Genomic DNA, 24,543 nt, shown 5'->3' on the forward strand with positions numbered 1-24,543 from the left:
TCTCCACATGTCCAAACCACCTCAGTGTATTTCTCCTAATCTTTTCAACCACATCCACATCTACCCCACAACATTCCTTCACTTCTTCATTCGTCAACCTGTCCCTCCACGTCACTCCACACGCTCCTCTCAAGTAACTCATTTCCACTGCTCTCACTCTTGACTTGTTCCCCTCTTGCAAGGTCCACGCCTCGCTTCCATACGTCAGGGTAGGGATCACAATACTATCATGCAGTGACTTCTTAACTTCCATACTCACCTCCCTATTTCTCATCACTGCTTTCAGTGTACCAACAACCTTTCTTCCCTGCTGTACCCTTTCACATACTTCATCCCCCAAAGTTCCATCCTTACTCATCACACTACCCAAGTACTTGAATGCACTCACATTCTCCATATCCTCACCATCCAACCTCACTGCATACTCTGTGACTTCATTCCTCTCAAACACCATAACTTTACTTTTGTTTACATTAACTTTCAGCTTCCTCCTCCTACACACTGTCCCAAATTCATTCACCAAACCTTGCAACTCCCATTCATCTTCACTCAACAACACTGTATCATCAGCAAACAGCAACACCGGAAGCTTCCAAATCTCACCCTCATTCATTAGGGCAACCCCCACATCCACTGCCCTACCTTGCACCTCCTTTACAACCCCATCCATATATATATTAAACAGCCATGGAGACATCACACACCCCTGTTTCAGTCCCACATTGAGATCAAAGAACTCACTCAGCTCACCATCCACTCGCACCGTAGCCCTAGCTCCCTCGTACATACTCTTCACAGCACTCAACAATTTCCCCTCCACTCCATATATTCTTAATACCTTCCACATACCTTGCCTATCTATTCTGTCATAAGCTTTCTCCAAGTCCATGAAGGCAGCATACACTTTCCTTCCCTTCTCTAGATACTTCTCCACTAAACATCTTAGAACAAATATCTGATCTACACACCCTTTTCCCTTCCTAAATCCCCCTTGTTCTTCTCCAACTAGCTCCTCATGTCATATGCCTAACCCTATCAATGAGTATTCTACCATATATTTTACCAGTCACACTAAGAAGGCAAATACCCCTATGGTTACCACACACTTCTCTCTCCCCTTTTCCTTTGTACAGAGGAACAATTATACCTGATTTCCAGTCCTCTGGAACCCTTCCCTCTTCCCAAGCCAATCTACACAACTTCCATATCCACTCCACAACAATCTCACCCCCATACCTAAGCATTTCACCACACACTCCATCAATTCCTGGGGCCTTTCCCAGCTTAATCTTCTTCATCGCTTCCACTACTTCCGACCTACTGATCTCTTCCTTCCTCCTCTCATCTCTTCTTCTCCCAGCCATTCCCCAACCACTTATACTCACACTGCTCTCACTCTCTACATTCAACAAATGCTCAAAGTGCTCCTTCCATCTCCTCAATTTCTCTGTCTTCTCCACCAACAATCTATTATTCCTATCTTTCACTCCCCTACTATTTCCCCTTTCACACTGCCTTACTTTCTTTACCTCCTTCCAAAACAATTTCTTACTCTCCCTCCATTTCACACTCAGATTCCTCCCAAACTCTTCATCCACTTTCTTCTTACTCTCCTTCACCAGTCTCTTAACCTCCCTTCTCCTGCTCACATATACCTCTCTCTTCTCTCTCTCATCTTCTCTCCTACCTCTACTCGCCAACCATTCACCATATGCCTTCTTCTTTTGTTCGACAGCTCGTTTCACCTCATCATTCCACCATGCTGTCCCTTGCACACCCTTGCATCTCCTCCTCACTCCACAAACCGCCTCACACGCTGCGCTTATCTCTTCCGTGAATATCTTACATACGTCTTCCACCCCTTCCATCTGCTCTAGCTCATACTATACTTACCTCATTTCACTCTTTAACCCCTAAAACGCGGATCGTCGCGTTTGCGACGCTCGGCCATAAGGGCAGGACGGCGGGTCGTCGCGTTTGCGATTTTAGTAAATTTTGAATAACCGCGGGCAAGCAGGCTCCAGCTGGTATTGTCTATCAGTACCACCACCCTCTAGCTACAACTAGCATACTTTACCTTTGTACTACTGACCTCAGTTGTTGCCAAATATCGCGTTTTCCCCCCGTACCCCCCCCACCATGGCCCGGCCAGCCTGGCTGTGATACATGGCAGCGCTCTGAGCACTCAGAACTGTAAATCTGCGATCTCCTCTCACAAGCAGTTTATGCTACTAGGAAACGCTTGTTTCCCCAGTTGTAACACTAGCTTTTGCCTCTGTTTAGCGTCAGTTTACTGCAGGCTTTCAAAGTGAGATTATGGCGAGTTCTAGCTCTTCCCAGTCAGTGCAAGCGGCCGACAGGAACGAGAATAAAGTGGCGGACGTAAGGCAGAATAAAAAGCTCGCCGTGGTGATCTTTTGGGAAGTAATATGATTGAAAATAATGTAGTATACATGTTTTTAGCTGTGAAAATGGAAATGTTTGTTGTGTGACGGGAAGACCGCCACCACAGTGCATGTTGGCCGTACGCTCCGTTGATTTTAGCCTTATTTTCAGTGCTTATTGTACAAATACGGATTCCTAACTACCTTTACGTTGTAGTATAAAGTTTACTGTGACAGAATGAGGCTGTGGTAGAGGGGAAACCGGGTTGCTGGAGGTGTGAAAGTGAAAATTTGGTTACCCAACTTTGCAAGTCTCCATAAGTCCTTGGGTAGTCCACGAAGGCTCAACACCTGTCTCTGGAGAAAGCTGAATGTAAGTACTATCTGCCATACCAAGTATAACGTTCTAGGGTTAATCTCTGATTTTTGGCGAATATTTTCCTACAGGTACTCAAACCGCGATACAACCCCGCCACTCGGGGGGGATCGACTGTAAACACCCGCGTTTTAGGGGTTAATGTCCTTTATTGGTGTGCATAGGGTGTTAGGAGCTATGCATGTGCAGTAGGAAGGTGTTTTTCTGAGTTAGGCTAGGTTAGGGTCCATAAGTACCAGTCCAGGATGTTTATTATTGTATGAACCTACTTCTAAACCCTCATTTTATGTTTCTTTTGCATTTATTTCAGTCATTTATGTGCCTTATTGGTGTGATTTGGGTCTTAAATAGGCGCTATGCATGTCCAGAGGGAGTTGTATAGGTGTTTCTCTGAGTTAGGGTCCATAAGTACAAGTCCATAAGCTGGGGCCCAATATCCGGACAGAACCAATATCCGGACCTACCTATGGCTCTATTACGTCGGATATTGGAGTGATTACTGTATACAGTAATCCTTGTACTATCCGGACGCCCACTTTCCGGACATCCTCACTTACCGAACATTGTGGACCTGGACCTTCGGAACCCAAAAATGGCCAAAAAAAAGAAAAAAATCCCCCCAAATTCCGAATTTTTCCCCGCCCGTAATTTGAAATTGCTGCGCGGCCGCTGAACAGCTGTTACACCACAGACCCTCACCCCTTCCTTCCTCCCCCCTCCCCTGTCAAGGTTGCCATTTGGTATTTTTCATTACCAAATGTGGGCCAATTTGGTCATGAAAAATTCATTTGGTAATGAATCAGAGTAATTCATTACCATATGGATTTCTCATGTATGAGGATACACAGGATGGAGATGGTGGATTGTTTGCTCTCTCTGATTAATCTGCTAACGTACATAGCGTGAAAATAACCAACATGCTCTTAATTATACAAAGAGTGATTATTTCCTCTTGTATGTACTGTATAATTGGTGAAGAATAAATGCTAGCATTACGAATTTGGTAATGAAAAGATAAATTTGGTAATGAAAACTGAGGAGTTTGGTAATGTGGCCATTGCGATCTGGCAACTCTGTTTCCCCCTCACACACAAACACTGAAACAGTCATTCCCTAACTTCGATCGCGTGTGGTAGCATGTTGTAATGGGAGCCACACGTGCTCTTTTTTTTGTGAATAAACAGTGAATAAACTGCAATACCTCTCCACTAGACCACATGGGAATTTATAATGTTGTACAGTGTTAAGAAATTAGAATTTAGAGTGCAAAGGATTAACTGTGGAGTGCAAATGGCGGTTGGACTGGCCTGGTGCAGTTAGCAATGTGCAGTGTTAAACAGTTATAACTCACAATGCAAAGAATTACTGTAAGTGCAGCACAACACTGGATTACTGTACGTGCTTCAAGAGCATTTTCACCACTGCCAAAACCTTACAAAAGGCAGCCACAAACGTGCCGTAATAACCCTGGATGAGGTACTGTCACTTATAATTCCTCATTCTTTGGTTCCTTTTCATTTATTTCAAGCTTTATGTCCATTATTGGTGTGAATAGGGTCTTAAATTGGTTTAAATATGTGCTATGCATGTCTGGAAGGGAGTTATTTAGGTGGCTTTCATAATTAGGCTGGGTTAGAGTCCATAAGTACCAGTCCAGGAGCCAGGGACTTGTTGTAAGTACCCAGAATGTTTAATATTGTATAAACTCACCTCTTAAACCTCATTTTGTGGTTCTTTTGCATTTAGTTCAGTCTTTTATGTCCCTTATTGGTGTGATTTGGGTCTTAAATAGATGCTATGCATGTCCAGAGGGACTTGTATAGGTGTTTTTCTGAGTTAGGGTCCATACGTACAAGTTCAGGAGGCTGGGGCCCACTATCCGGACAGGACCACTTTCTGGACATGCCTTTGGCTCTATTACATCGGATAGTGGAGGGATTACTGTGTGTGTATATATATATATATATATATATATATATATATATATATATATATATATATAAATAAATTATAAATTTTTTGGACTTTTGGGGTCCAGTTTCAAACAGACCCCCCCCACCCCCCTCCCTCAGGTATGCTACTGGATGGAGACTTTAATTGGTGAATGAGAAATACAGTACTTATATCTGTCTATAGCCAGATGCCATAATCCCGTAAGGGGTGGCTGTTTGTCATCGAGCTAGTTGTTTTATGGAAAGGCGTACTAACCCTCTGCAAACCCACTTGTTGACACATAGGAAACACATATGGGTTAGTTATATGGTTACTGCCTGACATTGTAAATGGTTTCTTGGCTTACAGGAAATCATTAGGCTTGTCCTGAGAAGGAAAGAATAATAATAAAGTGACAGGAAAGATAGGAGAAATAGGAAGAGAGGGTAGACACAGAAAAAAGAATAAAAGTGAAGGAAGAAATTGGCAGCATTACATCAAGTGAGTGGATGATGGTTGCCACCACATACCACTTCTCTTCCCTAGATCAGAGTAATTATGTTAATGTAATCATTGCTGGGCATGAAAAGATTGAACTTACTGGTAAGTCTCTTGAGTGTGTGGAAGAGCTTTGTTATTTGGGAGACCAAGAAAGACATGGGATGAGGTCATTAAGTGTGACATCAGGGTTATGGGACTGAACAGGGAGGCTGCAATGGATCGTGCAGCGTGGAAAGCCGCCTTTAGGTGACCAAGGCCGACGCATGCAAGCATGTTGGAGCCTTTAAAAATGAAACAAAGCGAAGCGAAACATGTTATGTGCTGGAGGTGGGGGCAGGAGCTAGCTCTGTGGCTTGAGTAAGGAGTGGTTGTAAGTAGTTCAGGGAGCTGTTACCTCTCCTGTCATTGAGAGGGCTCTCTCTCCGTGCTAAGAGATCTTTGTATACAACGTGTTTTAGGAGTATAATGCTGTATGGTAGTGAGACCTGGGCAGTAAGGGAAGAGGATATTCATAGGCTCAAACATACAGAAATGGCAGTGATTAGGTGGATGTGCGGTGCGTCCTTGAGTGCAAGGCCTGGGGGGGGCTTGGTTTATGTTGGAAGAGTTGAGAGGTAAGATGGGACTTGAGTGTATTGGTGTTGTGATGAGGAGAGGTAGATTAAGATGGTCTGGGCATATGGAGAGGATGGGGGATGATAATTGGGTGCAGAAAGTGAGAAGCATTAATTTTATTGGTGGGGTTGCAAGGGGTAGACCAAAAAATACCGGGATGAGGTCATTAAGTGTGACCTCAGGGTTAACTGACTGAACATGAAGGCTGCCAGAGATCGAGCAGCAATGGAGAGCTGCCATTGCCGACGCATGCAAGTACGTTGGAGCCTTCAAAAAACAAAAGTGAATCATATATTGTATTGATGATAAACATCAATACAGTACTTAATGGTAGTCATCATCATTGTCATCCGAACCTCCTTTCCCACCCTAGGTCGGGGTGAGGTATATTGTAGTACAGTAATCCCTCTAATATCCGAACGCCCAATATCCGAACATCCCCACTAACCGGACATAATCCTCCTGGGATCCAATATTCCCAAAATGGGCCAAAAACCGCAAAAAATTCGAAAAAAATCTGACTTTTTTCCCTCCCATAATTTGAAATTCCCGCCTGGCGCCAAACAGCTGTTACACCATGGTCCCTTCACCCCTTCCTTCCTCCCCCTCCCCCCTCCCCTGTCAGGTTGCCATTTGGTATTTTTCATTACCAAGTGTGGGCCAATTTGGTAATGAAAAATTCGTTTGGTACTGAATTAGAATAATGCATTACCAAATGGATTTTTCACATGTATGAGGATACACAGGATGGAGATGGTGGATTGTTTGCTCTCTCTGATTAATCTGCTACCCTACATAGTGTGAAAATAATCAGCATGGTGTTAGTTATAAGGAGAGTGATTACATGTATTTCCACTTGTATATATAATTAGTGAAGAATATATGCTAGCTTTACGAATTTGGTAATGAAAAGTTATATTTGACAATGAAAGTTGAGGAGATTGGTAATGTGGCTGTTGCGATCTGGCAACTCTGTTACCCCACCAACATCAACAGTCACAGCTTAACTCCGATGGAGAGCAGATACTCATAACAGTGCAAGCCACAGGTGCTTGTTTTTTGTGAATAAACAGTGAATAAACTGCAATACCTTGCCACTAGAACACACAGGAATTTACAGTGTTGTGCAGTGTTAAGAAATTAGAATTTAGAGTGCAGAGGATTAACTGTGGACTGCAAACTGGCGGTTCAAACCAGTCCAAGAGGAAGGGACTTGTAAGTACCCAGAATGTTTAATATTGTATAAACTCACCTCTAAAACCTCATTTTATGGTTCTTTTGCATTTATTTCAGTCTTTTATGTCCCTTATTGGTGTGATTTGGGTCTTAAATAGGTGCAATGCATGTCCAGAGGGAGTTGTATAGGTGTTTTTCAGACTTAGGGTCCATAAGTACTAGTCCATAAGCTGGGGCCCAATATCCGGACAGGACCACTATCCGGACCTGCCTATGGCTCTATTGATCCGGATATTGGAGGGGTTACTGTAATATACTTGTTCTGACCTAAGGGAGTGTTTTGATTCGGGCCTTGGGCAGGTATTGGGCTCTCCTAGGCGTTCTGAAACAGCTGCCATGATTAAGTGGTTTTAGATATGATTGTAGTAATAAAATTATTCTGACCTAAGGGAGTGTTTTGGTTGGGGCCCTGAGCAGGTATTGGGCCCTCCGAGGCTCCCTGAAACAACTGCCATGATTAAGTGATTTTAGATAAGGGAAGGCTGTATGAGGGTGTTGTGGCACCGACTGCGTAATATGGGGCTGAAACATGGAATATGGGTGTAGCAGAGAGGAAAAGTTTGAATGTAATGGAGATGAGGTGTCTGAGGAGTATGTGTGGAGTGACGCGTATGGATTGAGTGCGAAATGATGAAGTGCGAAGGAGAACTGGAGTTGTTCGGGAGATGGCTGGTAGAGTTGAGCAGAGGGTGTTGCGATGGTTTGGGCATATGGAGAGACTGGATAATGAGCGATTGGTGAAAAAGATAACTAGATCTCATGTGAGAGGTGTAAGGCTGAGAGGAAGACCACGAATAGGAGGGATGGACAGTGTGAAGAGAGCGCTGGATGCAAGAGGGATGTCTGTTGAGCAAGGAAGAGTGGCTGTGCGTGACAGAAATAAATGGAGAGAAATTGTGAATGAATAAGTGATGACGCAGCCCTGAAGGGATATTCTCCTGCATTTGGTCTGATCAGCTAGTCAGGTCAGGTGCGTGTAAGGGGATGGGTCTGTTATGATGTGGCAGGGGTAAACCAGTTCTGCTGTCGGGCCCTGCTGCGGATGTCACTGATTGCATTGCGCAGTTGACCCTTGTGCGGTGTGGTGCGGTGAGGATCTGTCCGTTCTCCCCTTTGGGGTTAAGATGCGAATGAATGTGTTTGAATGGATGAGTAAATGGGGAGTGTGTCATCCTGTCTCGGCTACCTCCCTTTCCTTGGGGGAAGCAGCCTAGGTATATAGATAGATAGATAGATAGAATCTAGGGGGCACTTTACCCACCAGAAACACCAGTTATATGGTTATCACCCAGCGTAGTAAATGGTTTCCTGGGTACAGGAAACCATTTGGCTTGTCACTCAATGTAGAGACCATAAGGCATCCCTACACTGAGTGAGTGGATGATGGGTGCCCCCATCCACCACAAGTCAAGAGTGAATATAGTGGAGATGGGACTGCTGAGGAATGTGTGTGGAGTGCAGAGAGTTGATAGGATATGAAATAATGTGATTCATGAAGGATGTGGAGTGAGGAAGTCTGAGGACACCAGAATTGAAGAGAGTGTACTGAGATGTTATGGTCATGTGGAGAGAATGGATAACAATAAAGCAGTGAAGAAGGTATATCTGAGTGAATTTGAAGGATGGAGGAGGTGAGGTAAGCCGAGGAGAAGGTGGAGGGATATTGTGGATGAATGTGTGAGAAAAAGAGGTTTGGAAGATGGTGAGGCTAGGGGACTGACAAGAGATTGAGCTGGCTGGATGAATATTGTGAGGAGAAGCACATGAGCTGGGATTTGGCACCCCTTTTTAACATGTCAGTGTCCGGATTGACTCTATTGGATGCGTTTCTATGAAGCTACGGAACATGGTGAATGTTTTTGGCGTATCAGATAGAGCCAGGATTCTGGGGGTTTGAATGGTGAGTGAATGGAAGCATGGCCCATTCGACTGGGCAAATTTGGGCTGTCTGGACAATGCTACTTCTTACCCTGCCCTAGGGTGGGAAAGGAGGCCCTGATGATGATGAGGAGGAGAAGGAAGTGTTTTGGTAGAATCCAGAAACAAAGAAAGAAAAACTTTGAAAATGGAAGAACTATCAACAGCCTGGCCTGTGAAGAGGGCCACACATTATACAAATCCCAGAAGTCCTGGCTTCACTGCATAAACCATCTCATGCATTTTTTAGGGTAAATTAATTTATTACAGTAATGCCATATTTCTTATCATCTTGGTAAGGTGAAAATTTGTTGAATCCATTGACGTAACTTGCCTGAAAAAGTTGGTTGCAAGTGAGGTTTTGATGGAGTGTGCAACAGATGACACAATATACCTTCTCATGTGATGTTTGTACTGTATGTCTGTACCAACCATCCATTCTGAATTCATGATGGCACTGTCTCATTCAAGATGGGTGTGGTGGCATGAGATGTGTTTTGTGTATGATAATTTCTCACCATGGCAGAGAAGCATAGTCTCTGCTAATTTTTTTTTCTTTTTGAAGATGTTTAAATGTTTTCCACCATTGTAGTCTGCCATTAGCTTCCAGTTCTAAATTGTAATGCCAAGTAAATTAACAAAGTTGGCCTCCTCTGACTTAGGTTGTATATGTTATCACCACAACTTAACGTACTAAACTGATACATCCAAGTCTTCCCAAAGCAATTAAATTATCAAGATTATTTTAGTTGCTAGAAGTAATTAAGGCACTCCAATCGGATTGAACCTGGGGAGGTTTGTATCCATGGAATGGTTGGGATGTATTACTCACTTTATGCCGCTCAGGGATGAGTGAGGCTAGGCACTCTCACCTTAAATGTCAGGACCAACTTGCCTAGCGTTGGGCTTCTAAGCACCTTATGTGGCAACTCAGGATTAGATGGTGATGATGATAAATTGTTTGTTGTAATTCCTTAGTTTTCTAAACTCAATGCATAAGGTATGTGCAGTTTTATGCTAAATCTGATGAGAGAAAAGTCACAAGACAAATACCTTAGGCTTGTAATTTATATTCCAGAGTGTCTCAGGTACACATTCCGGTATAGTGTATTGATAATGAGTATACTGTGTATATATGTACCGAACATTGTCCACAGGTGTCCGGGTATGACTTCAAGGCAGACATCTGGTCATTTGGGATTACGGCAATAGAGATGGTGACGGGGACAGCACCATACCACAAATATCCTCCCATGAAGGTCCTCATGTTAACCCTACAGAATGACCCTCCAACGTTAGAAACTGGAGCTGAAGAGAAGGTATTATTATCGATTATGGGGCACATAGCCTTGTATTCTGTATGATGTTGGAAAGAGAAGTGGTTTTTCCTTCTGTAGAAAATATTTTGGAGAGCCTCGAAGGGCCCAATACCTGCCCAAGGCCCCAACCAAATGGACAGATTCGCACGGCCATAATTAATGTGAGAGGTGTGAATGAGGAGAGCAAGAGGGTGGAAGTGGGGAATGTTTTAAAGAGTGTGAGATATGCCGTGGTGGCATTGTGTGAAACAAAGATGAAATGTTGTGAAGTGGAGGAGTGAGAGAGTGTGAAATGTGCGAGGTTGGGCACAAATGGGCGAGGAAAATGCAAGGAAGGAGTTGCCTTGTTGATGAATAAAGTGTGGCAGAGTGGAATGAGAGATTACAAATATGTCAGCTGGAGATGTATGTATGTCAAGTTCAAGTGTAAGAAGGTGAAAGTGGCTGTGATTGTAGCGTATGGTCCGTGTGGTGACAGGAGGGCGAGAGAAAAAGACGGGTTTTGGGATGAGCTGGATGAATCAGTGGGAGAAATGCCCAGGAGCTATAAAGTGATTGTAATGGGCGAAATGAATGGAAGAGTAGGCACTGGTCCTGAGGATGACCTAATGGGTTGTAATGGAGTTCCAGGAGAAAATGGTAATGGGAAGTGACTGGAAGATATGTGTCAGGAAAGGAGGTAGTGCATTTGTAACTCTTATTTCAAACAAAGGTGTACATAAATATACATGGTATAGAGGGAACAGGGATCATGTTGAAATTAGCCTGGTTGATTACGTGCTCGCAGAGAGGTCGATGCTGGGAATGGTTGCTGATACGAGGGCCGTGAGAGAACGATGTGGAGGTCTGTCAGATCATGATATTCTGGTATGCAAGATTAAGCTAAGAGGAGTGAGGTGGACCAGGAGAAAGAGGAGCAGTCAGGGAGAATGACTGAAAGTCGAGAAGCTGAGGATCAAAGAAATGGCAGAAGTAGAAGAGGAGCTAGAGTCAGTGAAATTGGAATGAAGTGGATTGGACAGTGTGTGGAATGCATATTGGGATTGCTTCGTTAGGAATGCTAAAGTGGTGTGTGGTGTGGCAAGAGTAACAACAAAGAATAAAGGTATAGCATAGTGGGATGAAGAGATCAAGAGAGCAGTGGAGGAAAGGATGAAGAAGTGGCTAGAGTGGTTACAGAACAGGGGTTCAATTGAAATAAGAACTGAATATATTGAGAGCAAGAAGCATGTAAAGAGACTAGTGAAGAGGAAAACAAAGGAGGTAAATGATGATCTAGGAAGAAAAATGAATGCAAATTACTCTGAAAATAAGAAGCTATTCTGGAAGGAGATGCAGAAATGTAGACACAACAGTGGAAAGAAATGTAAAAGTGTGCAGGTTGTAAGTGGTAAATTATTAACCCATGGGGATGAAGTAAGAACCAGATGGACAGAATATTTTGAAAGCCTGATGAATGGGAATAGAGGGGGCAGAATCACTGAAAACTTGATTGGTTTTGGGGGTGTGCAGAGAAGGAATGCAGTGCCAGGAAACATGACACGCGCACTGGTGAAGAATGTCGTGAAGCAGCTAAAAAATGGGAAAGCAGCTAGGGTTGATGAGGTGTATGCGGAGATGATTAAGTGTGGTGGAGAGAGTGGAGTGTAGTGCTTGTTGAAGATATAAGAAGGCATGGATGAGTGAAACTGTGATAGCAGAGTGGAAAAAGGCTGTGATTGTATCCCTGTAAAAAAATAAAGTTGAGCAAAGTGAGTGCAAGAATTATTGTGGCATAAGTGTATTCAGTGTTGTAGGGAAGGTATATGAAAGAATTATTGTGGAAAAAGTAAGAGAGATATCAGAAGTCATGGTGAATGATGAACAGAGTGGCTTTAGGAGTAGCAGAGGATGTGTGGATCAAATATTTGCAGTGAGACAGATAGTGGAGAAAGCTTGTGAGAAGGACTGCAAGGTGTTTATAGCATTCATGGATCTGGAAATAGCATACGACAAAGTAGACAGAGAAGGATTGTGGGAGGTTTTGCACATGTTTGGTGTAGGTGGTAAGCTGCAAGGTGCAGTCAAGAGTTTTTATGATGGTAGTGAAGCATGCATAAGGGTAAATGGGGATCTGCATGAATGGTTCACAATCTGCGTGGGCGTACGACAAGGTTGTGTGATATCCTGATCGTTTATCAATATATATACGGATGGGGTGATGAGAGGAGTAAAAACATGACTAATAGAGAGAGGGACGGCTTTTGTAATGGTGATGGATGGAATATCTCAAATTTCTTGCATGCTGATGATGCAGTACTATTGCAGATGCCGGACAAGAACTTGGTAGATTAATGCAGAGTTTTGCTGATGTCTGTGTACGTCGTGCCCTGAGAGTAAATGTAGAAAAGAGTAAAGTGATGGTTATTGAGAAAGGAGGTAACTCTCATTGTGCTGTTACAGTGAATGGATAGAGACTGAAACTGATGAGAGACTTCAAATACCTGGGTACAGTGATAGGAAAGAGAAGGAAATGTGCAAAAGAAGTGGAAAGTAGGGTGACACAAGGAAGGAAAGTAGTTGGTTCTATGAAGGCTTTGATAAGAAACAGAAGCTTGAGTATTGCAACTGCACAAGGCTTACATGGAGGAGTGTTAGTGCCAACTTTAACATATAGATGTGAGACAATGGTGTGTCATGGAAATGAAAAGTCAAGAGTGAGAGCAGTGGAGATAGGACTGCTGAGGAATGGACACTATGGTCTGTGGAGTACATATAGTGCATAGGATACGAAATAATGTGATTTGTGAAAGATGTGGAGTGAGGAAGTCTGTGAACACCAGAATCAGAGAGAGTTCTATGGGGTTCAGTATTGTTTAACCCCTTAACCACAAGGCGTCACTTTCGTGACGCTCGGGAGCAAGGGATCATACCTCGGGGCGTCACTTTTGTGATTCTGTGTTATTTTGAATTCGCCTGGGCTTTCAAGTATATATATGGACATGGCACAGAACAGGATGGACACTGTAGTAGGCTCCATATCACTCCATGATTACTGTGTAATCAGACACTGCCACTATCAGTGATACCCAGTATTCGTTGTATTTTATCATTCTGGTATTGTTAGAAGTCACCCATTATTTTTTCCCTTTTAAATTTTTGAGGATAAGAGAAAGTGTACTACTCACCTTTTCCTTTTGTTTTGTAGAAGGTAACTGAAAAGTCAGGAGTAGGGGGGCTAGAGCACAGCTCCCCTTACCTTTTTGATTGGTGTAGAGAAATGGCAACCTCAAGGCTCACCACTTGTTTTGCAATCATCCTCTGACCTTCGTCAGCACAGATGAGTGGGATGCTGTACCAGTGATTCATTTTCTTTTGATTCTTTTCCCAGGAGAGATTATAGAGCAATGCTCCAAATTAATCTCATGCATTCATGGGATGATGATGATTATGATTTTATAGCAGCTGATTGATAGCAGACTGCTGTGGTAAGAAGGAACTTTAGTAGTGTAATGCGAAATGGCTGTCACCAACCTAATTGATCTGTTGATATAATTTGGACAAGCAACTACAACCTAAGATAAATACAAATAGTGCTTGGTGAGCCTTCTGGAAAACAGGGTGTGGATAATAGAAACATGGAGTATTGAGAGACCCCTTGTTGTAAAGGCAGTTGTGTTACTGGTAGGATCAAATCATGTGTTAATTTTTATCCAATACCCCGGTGCTAGAGAAGGATGTCTTCGTACGGTGACACCAATACAAGCAGTTGGCTCCAACTTTACACTCCCTCTTCTGTCATTCATTCCTTCATTCTTTCCTCTTTCTTCTGCCTATGGGTCACTCTACACTGAGTAACTAGCCAAATGGTTTCCTGTACACCAGGAAGCTATTTACTATGCTGGGTGGTAACCATATAACCAAATTTGGCACCTGGTGGTTTAGTGGGTAATTATTGTGCTCCAATCGGATTGAGCGGGTGGAGGTTTATATCCAAGGGATGGTTGGGGTTTATTGCTCACGTAATGCCACTCAGGGATGAGTGAGGTTGGTCACTCTCATCTTAAATGTCAGGACCAACTGCCTAGCCCCGGGTTCCTACGCTCCTCATAGGGCAACGTAGGATTGGATGATGGATGGATGGATGGACAGACAACCCTCATCTATTTACCCATCCTCCACGAAGGAGGAGGATGGGCAGCTGGAAAAGGGTAGCTTTAACCTGTGGTTCATCAGGTTCACATCCAAAGGAGCATGGGGCCACAGCTGCAACTCCACACCCTCACATTATACTTAGAGTGGTCATCGTCATCATCGTTGTTATCGTCATCACTAACATCTTGCTCTTTCCTGGGAAACCTTTGACAGATTGGTGTGACAAAAGTGCAGTGCAGCAGCCAGTTCCACACACCCTTCTGTAACTCTTTCTGACACTCCTCTTCATCTTTCTCTGGGATAATTGTGAAAATAAATCCATTTTACAACTTATTATCTTGACTCAGCTGTAATTAGTCATTGGATTCCACTTCCATATTTTGTGTGCTCCTCACCCTGACCTCGAGTATTATTGTATATGCCAGGGCAGTGGCAACGGTGCAGTATTCACTTGTCATTATTGTCATCATCTTAAACACTATTTCCCACCGAAAGATGAGGCTAGGTATAATTTTTATGTTTTTCTGCAGGACCAGTACAAGAGCTATGGGAAGGGAATTAAAAAGATGATTACAGACTGCCTCCAGAAGGATCCTGCCAAGCGCCCTACAGCATCAGAACTCCTCAAGCACCCATTCTTCAGGAAAGCCAAGGACAAAAAGTTCCTACAGACAGTTCTCTTGCAAGGCGGTCCATCAATTGAGGAACGAGTGGCCAAGGTATGTGTTTGTTTATGGTTTGGGAGTGTGAATTTGTGATATGTGAATAGGAGTGTGTCTCAGTTTACCGGAAACCCCTGTTGTATGTTGGTGATATGTTGCAGAATGTAACAACATTTTCCATACAACTGGTACTCTGATTTGGGAGAAACTGGCAGGCAAATTTTTAGGTATCTGTGTAATTTAGATAACCATATCCTAAATTGCTGTGGACTCTCTCTCTCTCTCTCTCTCTCTCTCTCTCTCTCTGTATGTATGTACAGTATGTACAGTGATCCCTTTGTAATCACACATAATTTTACTGAACACGACATGGTGCCTGCATGTTCAGTACAGTGATCCCTTGGTTATCGCACTTAGTTGGTACTGAACATGGCACGTAATTACAGAATTGAGTGGCAGCAAATACACAGAGTCTGTGGGATTTCTCCTAATTGGTCCCAGGCACCCGAAGCTCAAAACCCAAATTTTCCTTTTACGAAAATGTAGACCTACCAAATACAGTACATATTGTTATGGTAAGTACTGAAAACACTGATAGGCATGGTTAGGTTAATAGAAAGTGCTGATAAGGGCACAATAAGGAAGAATTTTTAATCTGCTACTGGATGCACCAACTTCATCAAACCCTTGACCAGCCACTCGTCTTACCCCTAACTGTAGAGTAGTTGAGGTTAATGTAAGGTTTAGTTTGACCCTTCATTGGCTACCAGCATCAGGAGATGCTTTACCACAAATGTACTGGTGACGTCAAATTAGCGTGAGCCATAGGAAACTGCAAACAGTTACGGGAAGGGAATGATGGTCACTGGTACATTTACCCAACCCTATTTTACCATCTCAAACACTCAGGCAGTCACCTTTTCTTGGATGTTTTCACTATTATGTTTACGTGTTAAATGCACACGCACAGTAATTTTATGATATCTTCCATGAATCATAGGAAATCACAGGATGGGTTTAGGAATCTGAAAAGGTGCATTGCCAGGTGTGCCAGACGATTCTCTTCACGTGTGTAAGGAAAAAGATATCGATCATAGAACATTGAAAAATTGTTCCTGGGGTCGACCAGGGAAACACGCAAATTTCTGAACCCACGACCACTGGGGAGTTAAGCAGCGGCAAGACCTTACCAGTTCAGTTCTTAAAGTTTATTTTCCATATTGTTCAGTTATTTTTATGGTGGCAAACAATGGCCGCAGTGGTAATAAACTGTTAAGAAAACCCAATGGCACCAAAGAGATGAACACCCTCTTGTGTGCTGAAGACTGATGGACGCCATCTTACAACATTGTTTTTGGCACAAAATTACCCTTATCAGTACTGAATTATCCAAACATAACCTATATTTTCATAACCAGCCCACCATATTTCCCACCATTTAATGCTCACTTTTTCCAAAAAAATTTGCTTTAAAGATATTACCATAAAGATCATGGTTTGGGATAGGCCCTATGGTTGAGGTGGCTGTTCCTAAGGCCACTCATTGGACTTAATAATTATTAATTAAAATTTCAGTAATGCAGGCATAGATGGGTGTGTATTATCATAACTGCATCATAAGGAAATAGTAAACTAAACATTTGGTGGATTAGACAGACAAATGAGGACAGTAATAAAGGATAAGATGTCTGGATGGAGGGAAGTAACAAGTGGAGTTCCACAGGGCTCGGTGTTGGCGCCAGTAATGTTCCTGATTTACGTAAATGATATGGTAGCTGGAGTGAACAGTTATGCAAGTCTGTTTGCTGATGATGCAAAGATCATGAGGAAGGTAGAGGTTGAGGAGGATTGCAAAATGCTGCAGGAGGATCTGGATACGATACACGAATGGAGCCGGATGTGGGAAATGAAATTCAATGCAAAGAAATGTAAAATATTGGAAATGGGTAAAAGTACCAAGAGGCCATCATTGAATTATTTAATGGGTAATGAACCAATCACAAAAGCGAGAGAAGAGAAAGATTTGGGTGTGCTGGTCCAGGACAGTTTGTCACCTGAAAAACACATTAACAAGGCAGTTAGAGAGACTTATAAACTCCTGACTAATATAAGAGTAGCTTTTCATTATATGGATGAGGAGATGATGAAAAAATTGATAGTGGCCATGATTCACCCCAGGTTGGAATATGCAGCAGTAGTGTGGTCCCCACACAAAAAGAAAGATATAAACAAGATTGAGAGAATACAAAGAACAGCAACCAAGATGGTCCCCAATCTGGCAGATCTGTCGTACAGAGAGAGGCTGGAAAAGCTGGATTTGCCTTCCTTAGAAGAAAGGAGAAAGAGAGGCGACATGATTGCAGTGTTCAGAACCATGATGGGAGTAGATAAAATTGACAAAGATCTGTTTTTATGGGATAAGAGAGTGACAAGAGGACACGGGATGAAACTGAGGAAGCCAAGCTGCTTGAAGGATATCAAGAAATATAGTTTTCTTTATAGATGTATAGACCTGTGGAATAACCTGGACAAAGAGATCGTCCAGTCTAAAAACTTAAACGAGTTTAAAGCTAAATTTTACTTATTGAGAAATAGAGATGGGACCCCACGAGCGTAGCTCATTTCCTGTATATCACAATTAGGTAAACACAGTTAGGTAAATACACGTGGAGTATCAAGTTGCTAAACCATTCCAAGTCCATCGGTATATTGTAAACAAATTCAGCTGATTGTCTCGAGCATAAGGTGGTGGTGAAAGGTTTGTATGTTTGAGTATTTCCACTTTGAATAAACAATTTAATGCAAGATTAGTAAGAAATGTGTAATTATTACCCTTACCTATGGTAATCTATTTTATGCTGTTGTGGCGTCTTTGGATAAGTTTACATGAAATTTGTGGAAGATGGGGGTGCCCATCATCCACTCACTCAGTGTAGGCATTCCTTATGGTCTCTACACCAAGTGACAAACCAAATGGTTTCCTGTACCCAGGAAGCCATTTACTATGCTGGGTGGTAACCATATAACCAGGGTTTTTGTTTTTGGGTGGGTGCAGTGTTCCCCAGATTCCCCTGTCTAAAATCACTTAATCATGACAGAGTTTTGGAGAGCCTCAGAAGGCCCAATACCTGCCCAGGGCCCCAACCAAATGGGCAGATTAGTATGGCCATGTTTAATGTGAGAGGTGTGAATAAGGAGAGCAAGAGGGTGGAAGTGGTGAATGTGTTAAAGAGTGCGAGATATGCCATGGTGGCATTGTGTGAAACAAAGATGAAAGAGTGTCAAGTGGAGGAGTGGGAAGGTGTAAAGTGTGTGAGGTCGGGCATAAATTGGCGAGGAAGATGCAAGGAAGGAGTTGTTTTGTTAATGAATGAAGTGTGGCAGAGTGGAATGATTACAAATGTGTCAGCTCAAGATGTATGTATGTCAGGTTCAAGTATGAGAAGGTGAAAGTAGCTGTGATTGTAGTGTATGCATTGTGTAATGACAGGAGTGAGAGAAAGACAGGTTTTGGGATGAGCTAGATGAAGCAGTGGGAGGAATGTGTAGGAGCTATAAAGTGATTGTAATGGGCGATATGAATGGAGGAGTAGGCACTGGTCCTGAGGATGACCTAATAGGTTGTAATATAATGCCAGGAGAAAATGATAATGGAAAGACTGAAGGATGTATGTCAGGAAAGGAGGTCGTGCATTTGTAACTCGTATTTCAAACAAAGATGCACGTAAATATACATGGTATAGTGGGAACGGGGATTGTGTTAAGAGGTTCCTGATTGATTATGTGCTCATAGGGAGGTTGATGCTGGGAATAATTGCTGATATGAGGGCCATGAGAGGACGATGTGGAGATCTGTCAGATCATATGATTGTGGTATGCAAGATCAGTTCAAGCTGAGATGAGTGAGGTGGACCAGGAGAGAGAGGAGCAATCAGGCAGAAAGACTGAAAGTCGAGAAGCTGAGGATCAAAGAAATGGCAGATGAATACAGGACCAAAGTAGAAGAGGAGTTACAATCAGTGAATTGGAATGAAATGGATCAGACAGCCTGTGGAATGCATATAGGGATTGCTTAGTTAGGAATGCTAAAGCTGGGTGTGATAGGGCAAGAGTGACAACAAAGAAGAAAGGTACGGCATGGTGGGATGAAGAGGTTAAGAGGGCAGTATAGGAAAAGAGAAAGAAGTGGCAAGAGTGGTTACAGGAAAGGGGTTCACTTGAAATAGAACTGAATATGGTGATAGCAAAAAGCACGTAAAGAGACTAGTGAAGAAGAAAAAGAAAGAGGTAAATGATCTTGGAAGAAAAATGAAAGCAAGTTACTCAGAAATTAAGAAGTTATTCTGGAAAGAGGTGCGGAAATGCAGAAGTGACAGCGGAAAGAAATGTAAAAGTGTGAAGAATGTAAGTGGTGGATTATTAACCCATAGGGATGAAGGAAGGACCAGATGGAAAGAATATTTTGAAAGCCTGATGAGTGGGAATAGAGTAGAGCGGCTGTAAATGTGGTTTTGGGAATGTTCAGAGAAGGGATGCAGTGATAGGAAACATGACACTCGCACAGATGAAGTACGCTGTGAAATGGCTAAAAAATGGGAAAGCAGCTGGAGTGGATCAGGTGTATGCAGAGATGGTTAGGTGTAATGGAGAGAGTGGAATGAAGTGTTTGTTGGAGATATGTTAGAAGGCATAGATGAGTAAAACTGTGCCAATAGAGTGGAAAAAGGCTGTGATTGTACCCCAGTACAAACATAAAGTTGAGCAAAGTGAGAACAAGAATTATCGTGGCATAAGTATATTGAGTGTTGTAGGGAAGGTATATGGAAGAATTATTATAGAGAAAGTAAGAGAGATATCAGAAATCATGGTGAGTGATGAACAGGAGTGGCAGAGGATGTGTGGCTCAAATATATGCAGTGCTACTGATAGTGGGGAAGGCTTGTGAGAAGAACTATAAGGTGTTCATGGCATTCATGGATCTAGAAAAAGCATACGACAAATTAGACAGAGAAGGATTGTGGAAGGCTTTGCACATGTATGGTGTAGATGATAAGGTGCTTGGTGCCATCAAGAGTTTTTATGATGGTAGTGAGGCTTGTGTAGGGGTAAATGGGCATTGAAGTGAATGGTTCATGATCAGTGTGGGGATGCGACAAGGTTGTGTGATATCCCCATGGTTGTTCAATATATATATGAATGGAGTGATGAGAGAAGTAAGAACATGGGTAATGGAGAGAGGGATGATGTTGGTAATGAATGGTGGTGGATGGAATATCTCAAATTTGTTGTATGCTGATGATGTAGTACTACTGCACTTGCAAATACTGGGTAAAGTTGAAAGTTGGAATACAAATGTGGGCGATTGTGTGTGTGTATGTGCCAACGCAAGATCGTGCTGGAAGAGTGAGGGAAGAGTTCTGGACAAATGTAGAAATGTGCATGGAAAAGTTTGGAAGGAATGAGAGAGTGTTTTTGATTGGTGATATGAATGGTAAAGTTGGGAATGTGAAGGTGGATGGAATAGTTGGTGAGTGGGGTGTGCCTGCTGAGATAGATGAGAATGGGAGTGCGTTAGTGAACATTTGTGCTGGGAGGGGGTTGGTGATAGCCAATACCCTCTTCAGGCATAAAATGATCCACAGGTATACATGGCGAGTGATGAGAAGGGTGGGTGGTGAACTGAATGAAAGGAAGGCAATGATTGATTATGTGTGTGTGGATGAAAGGATGCGAAGATGTGTAATGGATGCAAGAGTTTATAGAGGTTGAGGGAGTGGACTTTCTGACCATACTTGGTGGTGGCCAGAATTAGAATTCAAGTAAGATGGAGGAATAGAAGAAGGGAAAGACGAGAGGAAGGAGTAGTTGCAAGGAGAGTGGAAAGGTTACAAGAGGATAAGAAAAAGGCAGAGTATAAGAGAGAAGTGGAGGAACGATTAAGCAAATGTGAATTGGAGCAGATGGGAGATGTGGAAGGTGTCTGTAGGATATTTACAGAAGAAATATGTGCAGCATGTGATGTGGTGTGTGGAAGGAAGAGAAGACGGAGGGGGGTGCAAGGAACAGCGTGGTGGATTGAAGAGGTGAGACAGGTTGTGGCACAAAAGAAGAAAGCATACAATGAATGGATAAGAAATAGGGCTGTGGAAGAAGTTGAGAGGTGGAAGAGAGAGTTATATGTAGAGAGAAAGAGAGAGGTGAAAAGATTAGTAAGAGAGAGTAAGAAGAGAGTGGATGAGGAATTTGGAAGGAATTTGAGTGTAAAGTGGAGGGACTGTAAGAAAATGTTCTGGAAGGAGGTGAAAAGAGTAAGACAGGGTGGAAGTGAAGTTAGCAGGGGAGTGAAAGATAAAAATGGTAGATTACTAGTGGAGAAGGGAGAAAAAGTGAGCAGATGGAGAGAACACTTTAAGGAATTGTTGAACATAGAGGATGGAAGTAATGCGAGTATAAGTGGCTGGGGAATGGCTGGGAGAAGGAGGGAGGTGAGAAGACAGGAAGAAATCAGTAGGATAGAAGTTGTGGAAGCAATGAAGAAAGTTAAATCGGGGAAAGCCTCAGGAATTGATGGAGTGTGTGGTGAAATGCTGAAGCATGGGGGAGAGATAGTAGTAGAATGGATGTGGAAGATGTGCAGATTGGCCTGGGAGGAAGGTAGAGTCCCAGGGGATTGGAAGTCAGGTATAATTATTCCCTTGTACAAAGGAAAAGGGGAAAAAGAAGTGTGTGGTAATCATAGGGGCATTTGTCTTCTTAGTATAATAGGAAAAGTGTATGGTAGGATACTTATTGACAGAGTTAGAGAAAGAACAGAGAAATTAGTTGGAGAAGAACAGGGAGGCTTTAGGAAAGGAAGAGGTTGTGTGGATCAGATATTCATCCTTAGATCTTTAGTGGAAAAATTTCTAGAGAAGGGAAAGAAGTTGTATGCGGCTTTCATGGATTTGGAGAAAGCATATGACAGGGTGGATAGACAAGGATTGTGGAAAGTGTTAAGAATATATGGAGTAGATGGGAAGTTGTTGAATGCTGTGAAGAGTATGTACGATGGTGCAAAGGCTGCAGTGCGTATGGATGGTGAACTAAGTGAATTTTTCTCTTTGAAGGTTGGGTTGAAACAGGGATGTGTCATGTCTCCATGGTTGTTCAATCTGTACATGGATGGGGTAATAAAAGAGGTACAAGGTAGGGTAGTGGATGTTGGAGTGGCCCTGGTGAGAGAGGATGGTGTTTGGAAACTCACTGTACTGTTGCTTGCAGATGATACTGTGTTGTTGAGTGAAGACGAAGGGGAGCTGCAAGGCTTGGTGGATGAGTTTGGGAGAGTGTGTAAGAAACGGAATCTAAAGGTGAATGTAGGGAAGACTAAAGTGATGGTCTTTGAGAGAGGTGAAGTCAGTGAATGGACAACGAGGTTGGATGGTGAGGAATTGGAAAATGTGAGTACGTTTAAGGACTGTACTTGGGTAGTGTGATGAGTAAGGATGGAGGTTTGGAGGGTGAAGTGCTTGAAAGGGTACAGCAGGGAAGAAAGGTTGCTGGTTCTTTGAAAGCAGTGATAAGAAACAGGGAAGTGAGCATGGAAGTGAAAAAGTTACTACATGACAGTATTGTGATATCAACTCTAACGTATGGAAGTGAAGTTTGGACGTTGTTGGAAGGACACAAGTCAAGAGTGAGAGCAGTGGAAATGAGTTATTTAAGAGGAGCCTGTGGAGTCACATAGAGAGACAGGCTGACGAATGAGGATATAAAGGAGCGTTGTGGTGTGGATGTGGATGTGATAGGAAGCGTTATGAGGAACACACTGAGGTGGTTTGGCTATGTGGAGAGGATGGAGGGTGAAAGACTGACGAAGAGAGTGTATGTGAGTGAGGTGGAGGGGGGAAGAGGGAGGGGGAGACCGAGGATGAGATGGAGGGATGGGGTGGAGAGGTATATGAGAGAGGGTTGTGTGAGTTGGGAGCAGGGCAGTGAAATGGCGGGGGACAGGGCAACTTGGAGGCGATTTGTTTGTGGCCACCCCAAACGGGATTGAGGCGTCTGGCAATAGATAGATAGCTTGGTAGACTAGTGCTGAGTTTTGCTAATGTTTGTTAGCATCATGCCTTGAGAGTAAATGTAGAAAAAAGTAAAGTGATGGTTATTGAGAGAGAAGGTGACTCCCATGTGATGTTAAGGTGAATGGAGAGAGACTGGAATTGGTGAGAGAGTTAAAGTACCTGGGTACAGTCATAGAAAAGAGAGGAAAATGTGCAAAAGAAGTGGAAAGTTGAATGACACAAGGAAGGAAAGTAGCTGGTGCAATGAAGGCCCTGATAAGAAACAGATGCTTGAGTGTTTTTTTTTTTTCTTCTTTTTTTAATGAATGGAGGAAGGAAAAACAAAGGGAAAAAAAAAAGTCCATGTGCCTAAAGACATCCTCCATTCATAAAATATTTAAAACAACTGGATTTGAATTGAAATGGATTAAATGTTTGTGGGAAACAACTCCCAGGAAGTGAATTCCAGAGAATAGTAGTTCTGGGATAAATGAATTTTGATAGGCAGAGGTTTTGCATTGCGGGGGAGAGAGTGTGAATTCATGGGCGCTCCCAGCTGCCCAAGTATTTCAGGAGAAAATGTGAAGGGGAGGCACAATTGAAGCTAGTTTGTCAGAGCACGTACGGTAAAAATATCAATAAAATGATGCTAAAGAAGCAACCTCTCTACGTACTGATAAAGGAGGAAGATTGTGCTTAATGGCAGGATTATTGATTAATCTAAAGGCTTTATTTTGAATTTTGTCCAACTGCCTCAATGCAACGGCTCCACATCCACTCCACAGTGGTGAACAGTACTCGCTCTGAGAATGCACATGACTTTTGTATATTGTGGCCATCTGCACGTCAGTGAAGAACTCACGGACTCTGTACATAAGTCCCAATTATTTGGAAGCATTTTTAGCAAGGGATTTAACATAAGCTGTCCAACTTAGGTTGGGGTTTAGAGTAACACCTAGGATATCAATGGTAGTGGATACGTGAATATTGACATCATGTCGAATTATGTGAGAGTCTGAGGGATTCTTTCTGTTGGAGAAATTAATGTATTTAGTTTTCTGAGCATTAAATTAGACCAGATTTGTTTGTACCCATTGATTAATTTTAGAAAGGTCCTGGTTCAGAGAAATTGCTGTGTTTATTTGGGAATTTATAATATCAAATTGTGTAAAGGAGGTACTAAATGTGAAAGAACTACGAAGGGTCGAGTCATCAGCATAAGAGTGTATTGGGTTGTGAGTGACAGATAGGAGGTCATTTATATGGATGAGAAAGAGGGTTGGCGCCAAAACTGATCCCTGAGGTACGCCAGCATTTATGGAATGAAACTGAGACTATATTCCATCTGCTGTGACCCGTATTTTTCTGTTATGAAGGTAAGAAGAAATTAGAGGAACCAGTGATGCAAGGCCATAGTGTGACATC

The 24,543-nt window shown here is 42.7% G+C and overlaps 1 protein-coding gene across 1 annotated transcript in view; it reads left to right on the forward strand.

Moving 5' to 3' along the window:
• fray (oxidative stress responsive kinase frayed) overlaps nt 1–24,543 on the forward strand; it is a 229,000-nt gene that overhangs the window by 151,247 nt on the left and 53,210 nt on the right. The window contains exons 7-8 of the mRNA XM_080274202.1: nt 10,119–10,280; nt 14,945–15,133. Coding sequence (XP_080130328.1) covers nt 10,119–10,280; nt 14,945–15,133 — 351 coding nt within the window. The remainder of the gene's footprint in view (nt 1–10,118; nt 10,281–14,944; nt 15,134–24,543) is intronic.

The sequence above is a fragment of the Coenobita brevimanus genome, chromosome 57, assembly GCF_032717465.1.
Source record: "Coenobita brevimanus isolate Jiangsu-jjx chromosome 57, ASM3271746v2, whole genome shotgun sequence".
Classification (NCBI taxonomy): Eukaryota; Metazoa; Arthropoda; class Malacostraca; order Decapoda; family Coenobitidae; genus Coenobita; species Coenobita brevimanus.